Source organism: Vanacampus margaritifer, chromosome 1 (assembly GCF_051991255.1).
Source record: "Vanacampus margaritifer isolate UIUO_Vmar chromosome 1, RoL_Vmar_1.0, whole genome shotgun sequence".
NCBI classification, from domain to species: Eukaryota; Metazoa; Chordata; class Actinopteri; order Syngnathiformes; family Syngnathidae; genus Vanacampus; species Vanacampus margaritifer.
In genome coordinates this window covers 48,068,334-48,081,161 of record NC_135432.1, presented here as the reverse complement: position 1 = coordinate 48,081,161, position 12,828 = coordinate 48,068,334, and the positions used below count along the sequence as shown (strand labels likewise).

At 37.0% G+C, this 12,828-nt stretch overlaps 1 protein-coding gene and 1 long non-coding RNA gene across 3 annotated transcripts in view; one reads left to right on the top strand and one right to left on the bottom strand.

Annotated features, from left to right (window-relative positions):
- The window catches only part of adck1 (aarF domain containing kinase 1), a 74,706-nt gene extending 62,904 nt beyond the window's left edge, over nt 1–11,802 (top strand). For both annotated transcript variants that reach the window (XM_077565231.1, XM_077565148.1), the window contains 2 exons: nt 213–406; nt 10,011–11,802. In XM_077565231.1, coding sequence (XP_077421357.1) covers nt 213–406; nt 10,011–10,170 — 354 coding nt within the window. In that variant the 3' untranslated portion in view covers nt 10,171–11,802. The remainder of the gene's footprint in view (nt 1–212; nt 407–10,010) is intronic.
- LOC144039187 (uncharacterized) lies at nt 2,368–3,185 on the bottom strand. The gene is made up of 3 exons (XR_013289382.1): nt 2,976–3,185; nt 2,631–2,684; nt 2,368–2,538 (listed from the first exon to the last, which is right to left on the bottom strand). It is a non-coding gene; the product is annotated as an uncharacterized LOC144039187 (long non-coding RNA).
- Nucleotides 11,803–12,828: the final 1,026 nt, after the last annotated feature.

Sequence of the window (12,828 nt, the reverse complement as noted above, 5' to 3'; positions counted from 1 at the left end):
TGGACAATATGTCTCCATTAATTTGGCTTCATTCATTTTGTTTTAAAACACAATAATACATTCATTTTGGAGGATATTTTTCAACACTTATATAATTCTATCAATCGTATCAATTGCGACCCCTGGTATATTTAACCATCTGGTATATTTAACCAGTTTAGCAAAAGGTTGAATTTGAATTATTGCTAACTAAAGATCTCTTTTCTTGTCAGGATGTCGAAATTCAGACCAATGCAGCGCTTTATCTGCCCCAAATCAATGACCTGTTGAACAGAGTTCCCCGCCAGATGTTGCTGCTATTGAAGACAAATGACCTATTGAGAGGAATTGAAACGACTCTGCAGACCAGAGCGTCATCGTCCTCCTTTATCAACATGTCACGCTGCTGTATACGTGCATTGGCAAGGTACAACAAAAACACTCAAAGTTGTAATGTTCCTATACACTCTGTACATAGGCTTCTGTCCTATTTTGTCTTGGTGGTACAATTAATAAGCATGGACAAAAAAAAGTGTGCAAGTGAACTTGATGTTTTTGTCAATTGAGTTTTTGGGGTAGCAATAATTGGGTTTTATTTTGGCCCATTCTTTGTCCACATAAATCTGAAACCAATGCTCTGGGCTTTGGGAAAGTCTTTGGTTTTTATCAAGAGCAAGAGCAGCCAACCAGTAAAGGGTTGAGAGCCGCAAGTTTTACTGTGTTACTGCAAAGAGCCACATCATACAGGTGGGCACACTACTTATAGTCCAGAGGCGGAGTGCACGTTTTTTGTCAGAGTATACACTTGTGAATGAAAGCACCAAATTTTGTATGAGGCTTTCCTTGAGACATAATGAAGGATTTTAGCCTAGGAGCCTAACTCAGACTTTGTCTTCATTTATTTATTTTATAAAACACATTTTTTATCCAAAATTTGGTTACTTTTGACCCAACTGTTTTTAGAATGTAGGTCAAAAATTTCATCCGCTGTCTTGGGTTTTTGGCTCAGAAAATGACAAGAGTTAAACATTGTCAGCTGGAAAGGTATGCAACAATTTGTTTTGTCCAGTTCATGGACTTGCGCATGAAGGGTTAGTATGAAGTGTTTTGGTCAAGTTTGTCTACCCCATTCATGTATTTGTTGTACTTAACAACACATGCAGGCTTTTCCATTGCAATTTTTCTTTGTGCCTTCTGCCACACCGTTGTCACATCCTCTATTTCATTTGTATGGCAAGTTCAGAAGCCGCTTGTCCTGCCGTGCCAAAACCATCACCTTCTTATTGTGCCCATCCAGTGTTCCTCCAATCCCCAGGTCAGACTTCGTCACTTGAGCGATGACTTGAGGTTCCACAGACATTGATTCGTCCTCCCAGCAAATGATCACACAGCTCTACAAAATTATAAAAGTTATCCATGTAAAGTGTGTGAGACAATCCTGGGAGACAATCAAGTAAATTGAAGACCGTGTCTGACAAGGCACTAGGTTGACCAACATAGGGCTGTATATTGAAGCACCAATACCCTGTTGCTGAGTCACACAAAATATGTGATTTAATGCCGTGTTTTACGGGCTTCTTGGGATTGTATACCTTGAATGTTAAGCGCCCCCGCCACAGCATCATGCCTTCATCAATGCAAATATTATGCCCAGGCTGAAAAAAAATATTTTTTTAGTGGGTGATTCTACACGGGGCAAACTTTGCATATCTTGTTGGCTGGATCAATTGTCTCATTATTGAAATGGAGGAACATCCAAATCATCTGGTATCGGTTTCTTGCCATGGTTTTGTTGAAATGTTGTGTAGAATCAACCTCGTCCACAATCCAGTATGAAGTCAAGTTTGCCTTTGTTACAATGCTAGTCAGAAAACAAAGTCAAAACAACAAAACGTTTGAGCTTTGTGACACTCACTGGCTTCTATGCACTGCCTCTGCTGGAGATAGAAGCATGGATAAGCTTCTCTTGGTCTGCTTGGACCATGCAGTCCTTCAGTCTGGAGATGTTTTTCAGCTGCAAAAATGCTATTTTAGTGATTGATTTGATATGATTGCTGAAGGTGAGGTCTGAGTCTCTTAACACCCCAATATTTCAAACTTGGTCTTTGGTTTCTTAAGACAGTGACTCAAGGTGTCTTCTAACAGCAATCTTTTCTTTATTGCCAAAAACAATGACCTTCCTTTTGTTTTTGTTTTGCTGACGGAAATTTTGGTTCGTCCAGTTGTTAATTTGCTTTAGAGTGTGACACAATAAGTTAATTGAACTCCTATCAGTTGCGGACAATGATAAATACAGTTGTGTGTCATCTGCAAAACTATGATAGTCAAAAGGTAATGCATTAGGCTGCCAGCCAATTTCATGCCACCCATCATTATTCTTGCGACCTGAAATGGAAATTTAATCAATTAGCATGAATATTATTATTATTTATATCTTTTTTTTTCCCATTACTGCATTGACTTTATGTGAATACCTTTCTGTGCTCTGCCTCTGCTAACAGGGGTTGTTCTGCCTCTCCCAGGAGGGGGGGGGGGGGGGGTGTTGTCCTGCTTCTGGGTCTACCAGACAATTACAGAAAAATACTGTATAAAGTTACCATCAATATGTTTGTTTGTTTTTGCTGCGAGGTATTGTGAACTTTTTTTTTTACCTCTCTCTGCACTCCATGGGACTGCAAATGGGCCATCTGTGCATGCTGCACCAACTGTAATTGAATGTTACGGAAGTATGTGGTACAAACATTGCACACTGAATATTCCCAAACATACAAGTAATTTCATTCCCGGGACATTCAATATACTGAACTAGTACAATTGTGATCACTCGATTTACAGAAGCACTGAGCGAAATGTTACAAGTTAGCAAGTTAGCCTACCTTCGCGGCTTCCAGAAGCTTCTGGGGATTCAGCTCAAGTTTGCCGAATTCGTCACCGGATTCCTCGTTACATGACAATGACTCGTCGGAAATACGACGACACAAACTTTCACCACGTACCTTGAGAACACCAGAGGCAGTGACATTTGAAGTGGACGCCCGTGTCCGTCACATATTCACTTCCTCCTCTGCTAAATCATCTTTCTCTTCGTCACCTCTTGGCCGACCGTGACAAAGTTTCTGCTCAAGCATGAGCTGCTTGAAAGTAGATGGCTTGTTTTTAGCCATTGTCACTCGTCCTCGCATTAGCACTCGTCCTCTCTCCATTACACCACAACTCCACTCTTCATCTTCGCTGGGAGATCACATCCTTCTTATTGAAAGAGACCACTACTGCCATCAACTGGTCACAGTTAGTCACTACAGTGCTTCATGAGCTTAATATTAAGAGTCTCATTAACCCATTCATTTAAAAAAAAAACACAGTTGACGAGACTTTTCATTGTCTGATATCAACTTGCGCGTGTCACATGACGAGAATTCTCATCGGTGGGAATTAAGAGTTAAAGGCTAAAAAGCCCCAAAACAAAAATACAAAAAAAAAACTATAATAAAACAGAAAAATATATGGATGATGGCCCTCAACTGGAAACTTAAATATAACTGTGGAAAATAATTTAAATTGGTGCTAAAATGACCATTTTGGTGCCCTAAGCATAAATGCTTTGTGGTGCTCCACCCACCACCAAACCCTGACAGAAATGAACAATATCTGATTATTTGTCAGTTTTGCTTTATTTTACAAAATAACTTGTCAATATTCAAAAACTTTCAAAATTTAAAAAAAAAACTTTCACAGAAACTAGACTCTTCTTTTTGTTTTTTAATAACTACTGAAAGTTTTTTTAATAACTACTGAAATTCACTATTGATATAAACGATCTCATCACAAAAATTTGGTGATACAGTATAATTATTTCAAATGGGCATAGCTTTCCACCTGCGGTATTTCGGTGAAGTCATGAGTAGTCCCTCACTCTATTGCTTTGTGTTAATAAAGAAGAGAAGAAAAGAAGAGTCACTTATGTGTGCTGATTCTACAAAAGTAGAATGCAACAGATTATGATGGAACATTTGATCACATTTCATTAATTTGAGCATTTAATTATTGGGCATTGTCTTCGTTGTTTCTCAAATTAATATGCAATGTGAGTATAATAATAATCAAAATAAAGAATAAACCTACATCTGTAATATTTAATTCTCATAACATTCACCACAAAAACTATGGAGCCCAAGTTCCCTGTAAACTTATTAACAGCATGAACAGACCACTAAAGAGAATAATAATCAGACCTGCTATAGCATTTTTATTTTATTTTCATCAGTCATCTGATGATGGGGCAAATAAATAATATAATGTTTCCACGTACCCATTGCAATGTGCTCACGTAGGACTAGTTATCGCTGTTCGGTGCACTAAATTAGTTTTTCGATGGAAATTTGAGATGTCCTACTGTGTGAGTGGTCAATGAACGCACTTTGAGTCTGTTGCCAAACACGAGTTTTAGTACTTGCTTTTCTTTTGCTTTTCCACGCAGCTATCGGTCGTTAAATACAAGCACTTGTAGTTGTTTATAAAACTGTGTGTTTTTAAATGAAAAGACAAGCCGTAGTAATCGCGCGTAGTAGTGTGGTGTCATTGAGTGCGCGCTTCCGCAGCAGGGGATACTATTTTTTTCGGGAGTAAGTATATTGACACAAAACCTGTTACGCACTGGGTGCTCTCGGCCCCGTCTTGTGGGGCCTTGTCTTGCCTTTACCTCCGCGTATGTGGAAGAATTTATTTAATTTCACTCAATATGGGCTTTAGGAAAAAAATGCAAATTTACTCCAGAGACGAACCAGTGATCCCGACGCTCTCGCCAGCCCTCTAGGCACTTTTGGCCTTTGCCTTTAGCTCCGCATACATCCAAGAAATTTATTTAATTTCATTCCAAATGAGCAAAAGAAGAGGAACACAAAATTTATGCTTTTCACATTTTTATTTTAAATATTACATACTGATATTATAATTACTAGTATTATGATTTTTTTACGCGCTTGATTTTTTTTGGGTGCATTTAATGCAATGCGTGTATCACGAGCGCCGTGTCTGCTAATACACTACTCAATCACATGCACACAGCACTGCTTAGCCCGTACGTTTGCGAGTTTGCCAAGGAAGGTTGTTGATTTTTTTTTTTTTTTAAATCAGGGTTCCTAAAAGGTTGCCAACAGTTGCAAACAGTTCTTGTCGTAAATAAATTGTTAAGATGTTCGCGAGTGTCTGGCGAATTTCTTTGCAACCTTGGCTTGAGTGAATAATAATAATATATTACTAACTGCAAGATGAGGATAAACGTTCCCACGAAGCTTTGTTGCAAAAATCACAGCGGTCTATGCTCATTTTAAGGAGAAGGAAACATGTTTCATTGCTGATAATTCCACTGGATTTATCAAGGCTTCTTCCATTGCCCTCATGCCATTGCCTGTAAATAAGTCCGCCAAAACAGGCGTAAATTCCTCTGCCGTTTTTTTTTTTTTTTTAAATGAGCGTGTTAGTTTTGAGATTTTTTTTTCCAAGTAAGTATAAAATCAGCGATTGAACATGATTTCAGGATGATGTATGAACAGTAAACATAATGGCAATATAAGGTATGACACCAATTTTAACAACTCAACTTTATTTATAAAGCACTTTAAAACAACCATCACTACATACAAAATACTGTACAGGGAGTAAAAATCAGTCATGCAGTAAAGACAGGTAAAGTAAAATAACACAATTACTAAATATCAGAAGTTGTAGTTGGAAATAAATACCATTAAAGTGGAAGTCAACCTTAAACATTTCTTGACATATGTTATATGTGACCTCTAGTCTAAACATGACAATCTGATTAATATTTCATTTGTGGAATATGAGTTATGAAGCAAAATTCTGCCATTTTTATCCATCTCAGGGGGCGGCCATTTTGCCACTTGCTGTCGACTGAAGATGACATCACAGTTGCTCAGGACCCGGGCAACGACCAATCACAGCTCACATGTTTTCTGAAGCTGAATAGGTGCCTACTATTTAGCAGAATGTAGTTCCAAAGGGAGGGATCAGCAACTGAAAAGGCTCAATCCCATCCGAGACTGTGATTAGTCCTCGATACAAAACAAACTAATGAAACTTACCTGGAAAAAAATTATGGTACACTTATCTTAATATTTTCTTTCACAACTTATTGAGGGAATCATTGTCATAAAACAATTCTGGAAACTCAAACTTGTACTTGGTTCCAATCACTATTGCTGCTTTTTCTGTCTTTGACAGGTACTAACATTTTTCACACATGTATAGTGTTGTTTTCTGTGCAATTTTTCCTGTTGCTAATAATGCTAAGTTTAATGTATCTGTGGCGAACTACAGGGTTTGTTTTTTGGTTTTGGTTTGTTTTGTTTTAATTTTCCAAGGCTCCTTTACTAGCAAGGAATGATATTGTATCTATCTGATATTTTTACCATGAGTGGCTTGTTGAGGTTTCTGGCTCTTTATCATGTAGTAACCAAGTCGGAGAACAGTCTATTCCCACATTTAACAAATACACTGACAAATACTGTCACTCTTTTAAGAAAGAGTTATTTTACATTCCACAAAAATATGCACAGATTGTGTAGTCCTCCAAGGTGTTTTTGCCAGGCTTCTGATATATCTTGCATTTGCATTAATCTCTCCATTATGATATTGGTTTCAGGGTTGCATATCTCTCTTTTTATATATATATATATATATATATATATATATATATATATATATATATATATATATATATATATATATATATATATATATATCAGTCATTTGATATCCTTTGTCAATTCAGTCAGTGTTATGAGTTATTATCCGCAGGACTGCAGGTGCATACATGAATGACCACTCATTCTGCAGCTTCTGGTACAGCAAGATTGAGAGAATATAGATTCTGCTTCTGGCATGTTTATAGCTGTGAGCAGAAATAATGATTGTTTTCTTTTCCCCTTCAAACGTGCACCAATTTTCTTACATAATTTTAATACATTAACATGTGGCTGTCTGTATAATATGCGCGGCAAAATGGTCAACTTTGTAGCCTAGCCTATGAGATTGTCCTATTCTATTCCTGATTGCGCTCCAGTACACAAAGCCAGTTGCACATGGTTGGGTGGTTTCTCAAGTGGTGTCGAAGTACCCCACGGATCAAGATTAATAGCCCACGTTTTTAGACCCTCGTTGAAATCGGCAAGTTTTGAGGCTGCACTTCGGGTCATGTTGAATTCCACAGTCTTAAAGCCAACAATTCAGTTGCCAACTTTTTCTAATGTTATTTAAGACTCTCTAACACACTCTCAGCTGCAGTCATAGTAGGCGATACTGACCCCTGTGAAAATACAATTGCTCTCGAGCTGATGCTCCTCATGAAAGCAGCACTTCATAATCATACACACAAAGATTAGATTAGATTATTGTCAATTTAACATGCACTAGATCTGTAGAAGTTGTGCATGCAGCGGATAAATCACCAATTTTGCTGTTGGGTAATGCTAAAGTGTGCATCAAGCAATGCAGTGTCGCTTAATCCCATATCCCACTGCGGAACGAAGGTTTGGGCTAGCGAATGTTAATTTCATTTCAGGGTTTGTTTAAAATGGCAGCATTCACCTAATATTTTTTTTTCTTGTTGCGACTATATTTTTAACATTTTCAAAATTTCCTTGCAACCAGGAAAACTATTAACTCATTCAAACCCAAAAACTTATGTATACGTTTTTTTTATACTTTGTCCTTCACTTCCCAAAACGTATTTTTACGTTTTTTATGTGTTTTGATGCTAAAGCATACAGAAGGCTTTGAGACAGCTTCTGATCTGAAGAGGTCGCTTAAAGCAATGCTAGTTGTTACAAAAAAACGGCCAGCGGGTGGCAGCAGAGTATAAGAGATCAGCCAGGGCCATGTTGCAACAAACTCTTTTTGCCAGTGTCAACAGGTTTGTGAATAATGATGAAACTTAGCTATATTCTAATGCTAATTGCTGCAAAACTGAAACGGGTACAAATATACTTTTTTTCCTGATGAAAGAAGAGACTCAAATCTTTCTTAGTGGGCCTTGCAAAATCAGTCAAAATCCAGTAGAACAGCCGGAGCGAAGGGGGTTGCTTCGGTGAAAATGGCTGGAAGTGAATGAGTTAGTGAACAAAAATTAAAATCAATAATGAAATTAACACAGTTACTCCTCAGTCTTCACAATTTGTCAGATGCATAGTCGTGAGTAGTCTTAGTAACTTGAGTTCATACTGCAGTTGTATCGGATACAAATCCAATTTCTATCCATGTACAAACAAGGTTTAGGTCAAATTTGAATGAAATGGAATTGTACTGTTCATATTGGATGAAAAATCAGATACATGTCACGTATGAGCAAAATATCTCTTGACACACGACAGAGAAGTGTGTTAACTGTTGACAAGCTTGCCAAATTTGAATTAATTCAAACAAATGACCAAGTACATAAAATGAAGCTCCAAAATTTAAATTAGCTGAACACTGAGATTGCTCACTGAACTCGCTAAACTTTTAGCTTCCATGTGCTCGTGACTCCCACATGCACACACACGGTGTGACCCAGACTTACTGCCGCGGTGTTCATTTAACTTTACCCGAGTGTCTTTTTGTTATGTGGACTCCACAATGAGATAAAATAGGCGGTAACGGTAACTCTATGGACGATGCTAGCCTGACATGTTCACAAACTCCTTATCTTGTTAGCTCACTAACTCGTTAGCTCGCAGGCTAACAGGTAAGCAGCTAAGTAATAAACTGTCAGTGTTATACCTGAACGAGTTCAATGAACAAAAGTTCATTTTGGGCGAACGTGAATTGAACGTAGTGCTTCATGAACGTTTCCGTGAATGAGCTCTTTTTTTTTTAAATTCAGGTTGCCAGGTTTTGTCTTGTTATAAAACCAGAGAAAAGACACCGCAAAGTGCTAATGCTAAAGTCAATGGAAGATCCCATTCAAATGCTAACAGGAAATTAGCATCAACTTCGGGAGTGAGATTATTTCAAATAACAGATATTCACACACAAACGCTTTTGAAACACTTACACACAATTAAGATAACACTGCTCAGAGTTACAAATTTTCCCAATCTGTGAAAAACGAGTATTACAAATTTACACTGGCTCCCAGTCAGCTGTATTACAAATGGGGCCTACTTCCATCTTATTATACTTCATGCATTGCACGGCACTACACTGGCCCTAAGAGGTCAACACCCGCCGGAACCGTCTGTTTTGTTTTTTGATATTTTTATTTTAAAATTGCCATGCATGTGTTTATTTTGTGTACAATATTCTTACATTACTTTCCAACAATTTTTTTTCCTCATTGTCTTTTTAAGTTATATTTAAAGTACAAGTAAATAATTATTTTTTAAAAGAACTATGAACTACCGGTAGTTCATTTTGGACCAATGAACTTAGTACAATTTTTTTTTTTATTATGAACTGAACTAGTTCATTTTAAAATTTGTGAGTTGAACTTTGAACTAGTTTGTGTAAAAAAAAAAAAAAAAGAACTTTCCCAACACTGAACAGTTAACTTCCCATGAAGTGTCCCTTTTCGTTTGGGCTCTTGTACGCCTCGTGGAGTGTGACTATAACAAGTTGGATGGCCCCAACAGCAGTGCGCCGGTCCACTGGTGGCTCATAGTGGCTAATAGCAGCTAGCCGCTGGTGGACAAGTCCAGAGATACAACTTTTTGTAGATAAGCGATTGATAAGTCCGTTTTGCAAACTATGCCTCTGTTAAGGTGGGAAATCCATCGGGAGTGTCGATGACAAATGACGGCCCAGCAAAAATATGTAAAATACCTGCCTCTGTTAATTTGTAAAAACATTATTCTATAACTTATTTGAGCTGCTTGATAATGTGATGTGAATTTATAACCTATGAAATAAGTGCAATTTTTCTTTGAGTCTTCTCAGTCTTACAAAATAGGATGCAAACCTGTTGTTTCATCTTGATATATGTATGTTTTGATGACTGTGTCTAACTTGAGGTTGTTCTTCTCTGCTTTGATTAACAGACACAAAAGGAGTAAGATTCAGTCCAGGAGGCGACGTCTGCAAATCTCACTCACAGAGTCCTTCAACCTCTGGAGACTTAGCATATATGAGTTGTTTCTCTGGTTGAAGAGCTCTCTGTTGGGACTTGGGTTTTCTACTATGCTAGCGTTTCTACAATGAAGCATGTACAAATCCTCCTATATGCGCACCTGACAGCTATCTGCTCATGATTGTAGTGCACTGCAAAACAGTAGATACAATTCAGAGAGTTGCTGTATCTTTCTGCAGTTCTCAAGAGCATGCCAATAGTCGATGCAAAAGCAGGTTGTTGAAAAAATCTTGTCAAGTTTTGTCTTATTTGTGAATCATATCATGACACTAAGAAAACATTTTTAATGTTTTTTAGAGCATATTTTCATTGTTGGGCGGAAGCCTTTATCCAAAAGTGATACATTTTCGAAGTTTTCCCAAATCTATAATATTGGTCATGATGATGAGAACATATTGTCCCACAGATCTCACATGAATAGACATCAGTGTATTTAAATTATATTTATGTTTATACTGACTGATGTGTAGTTAGTTACAAATGGGTTGATTTCTGTAGCTTCAAATACCAGTCCAACAATTTTTTAAATGCTACGACAGCGTATTATTTTTTTATCAAGCGGGGGCAATATTCCGAGAAACAAACTTGTGGCAAATTTCTGGCAAGTGGCAAATTTGCGAGAAAAACTCGTAAATTTGCGAGCTGATTTGTGAGAAAAACAACCTCAGAAACTTAGGAGAAATACACTAACCATATCATGTTAAGCATTCGCTCTTTGAAGCGTTGGGTACTGCCAGCGACAAAGACGCCTCATTTTGCGAAGGTCCACACCCTAAAGATCAAGCATTTAAGTTAATTTGTTAAATAAATATTTATTGGTACATTTATGTTTCCATGATTATTAATTACATATTCATACATTTAATTATTATTATTTTTTTAAGTAGCTAAGTTGATGTGTCAAATCTGCTGCTCTCCGTCATTCACTTGCATTTACCTAAATGTATGCTAGCTTCTCATTGGTTAGTGTTAGTCAACTGATAGAGGATCACGAAGTGTTGTTGCTCTCGCTGCCGTGTATGACGAGCAAAGATTAAATTAAGAATGAATCCGTCTCCATCCTGCCTTTTCATTTTATAGACAGTGTCCCATTAACCACCAACGAAACCTCACATTAGATTATAGCTGCGCTACGTGTATTTCTCATAAATTTGTAAAAAAAATAAATCTCTAATAAATTTTCAAAAAAAATTATTGCAAATTTGTGACTTTATATAGTAGCAAATTTGCACGTTTTTTTTCCCCTGAATATTGCCCTCGCCGTCTAAAAAAATATTTATACGTGGCCCTAATACACCGTCGTAAAATGCTATGTAGCTCTCAGCTAATTCACAAATTCCATAACAAGCTCTTGCACCTTTCATTTTTTAATTTTTTTATTTGTACATTTGACATATTTTGATAAGTTGTCTCACTATACAATTAGCTAGTGTTGTACAGTGTCAAGTGTCAATGTTTTACAAAAAGTACAGTAACTGTATCCAGTACTGTAAGTACAGACAGATGTCTGAGTATTTGGATCAAACCGGCCATTGGACCAAGGATGCAGTTGTTGTCAAAAAATACCTCAGTATGCTACTTTTTTTTTTTTTTACTTCATGTTAGTAATATTTATTATGTTTATTAGCAAATAAATTACTGAGTCACTCCTGCCTCTAATCACATTCTTCTGTAAAGATCATTAAATGCTTTTCACACACATACTTAAATGACTTCATCATTATTTCATCTTAACATTGAGTTTTTAATGGGAAGCCATGTATAGAAATGGGAGGTAGTTAATAATAATGATGCATCAGATTTATATAGCTGCAGTGGCATTTTTACAGCTGTCTCTGTAAGCACTTTTTGGAAGGTTTATTTTGTAAATGGTGTATCATGCCTCTGTTGCGATTGAAGATGATATTCTGTGCTAATCCCATTATGTGCTGAGATTAAATTGCGCGCACACACACTAAAAAATAAAAAATCAACATCCCATTATATTCCAAAATGCCACTTCTTTCAAAGTGGCAGGAAGAGAAGTTTGCTGAATTTGTATCTTTCCTATCATAAGAACGTAATGTATGAAAGCTAAAAAGTGAAAGTTGTCTCAGATGTTGTGATGAATATTTTGTATCTTATCTTAATGAACTCCCAAACACCAAGTGCTGTCTTTTTGTCATTTTATTCCATGCATGGAAGAAGACTGGTTCAATAGTCGTGTGCAGGGTTCACAACACAAGATTGCACAATTCCTTCGTCTTATTTAAACACATACATAAATTAAGGTTGGAGATTAATTAAATGGTAAATGGACTGCTTTTTATATAGCCCTTTCACTACACCATATGGTGGCCAAAGTGCTTTACAATTTAAGCCTCACATTCACCCATTCACATTCACATACCAATGGCTGCCAGGTCCATTGGGAGCAAATTGTGGTTCAGCGTCTTGCTCAAGGACACTTCAACATGGTCACCAGGGGTGAGGATCGAATCCACAACCTCACGGATGGGGAACGACCACTCAACCACTGAGCCATGCCGCCCTTTTATTAATAGATGAATAAAGTGGATAAAATAATTAAAAACTGAAATTATTGAAATGAATGGAATACGTTGTAAAAATACAGCCATTAATAACTAAACCTCTAGCAACAAAAGCGAATACTATTAAAGTATAATTAATTTTTCTTCTTTTCATATCTCGTCTAGTGTAACGTTGATTCATTGTGTAGGTTAGAGTCT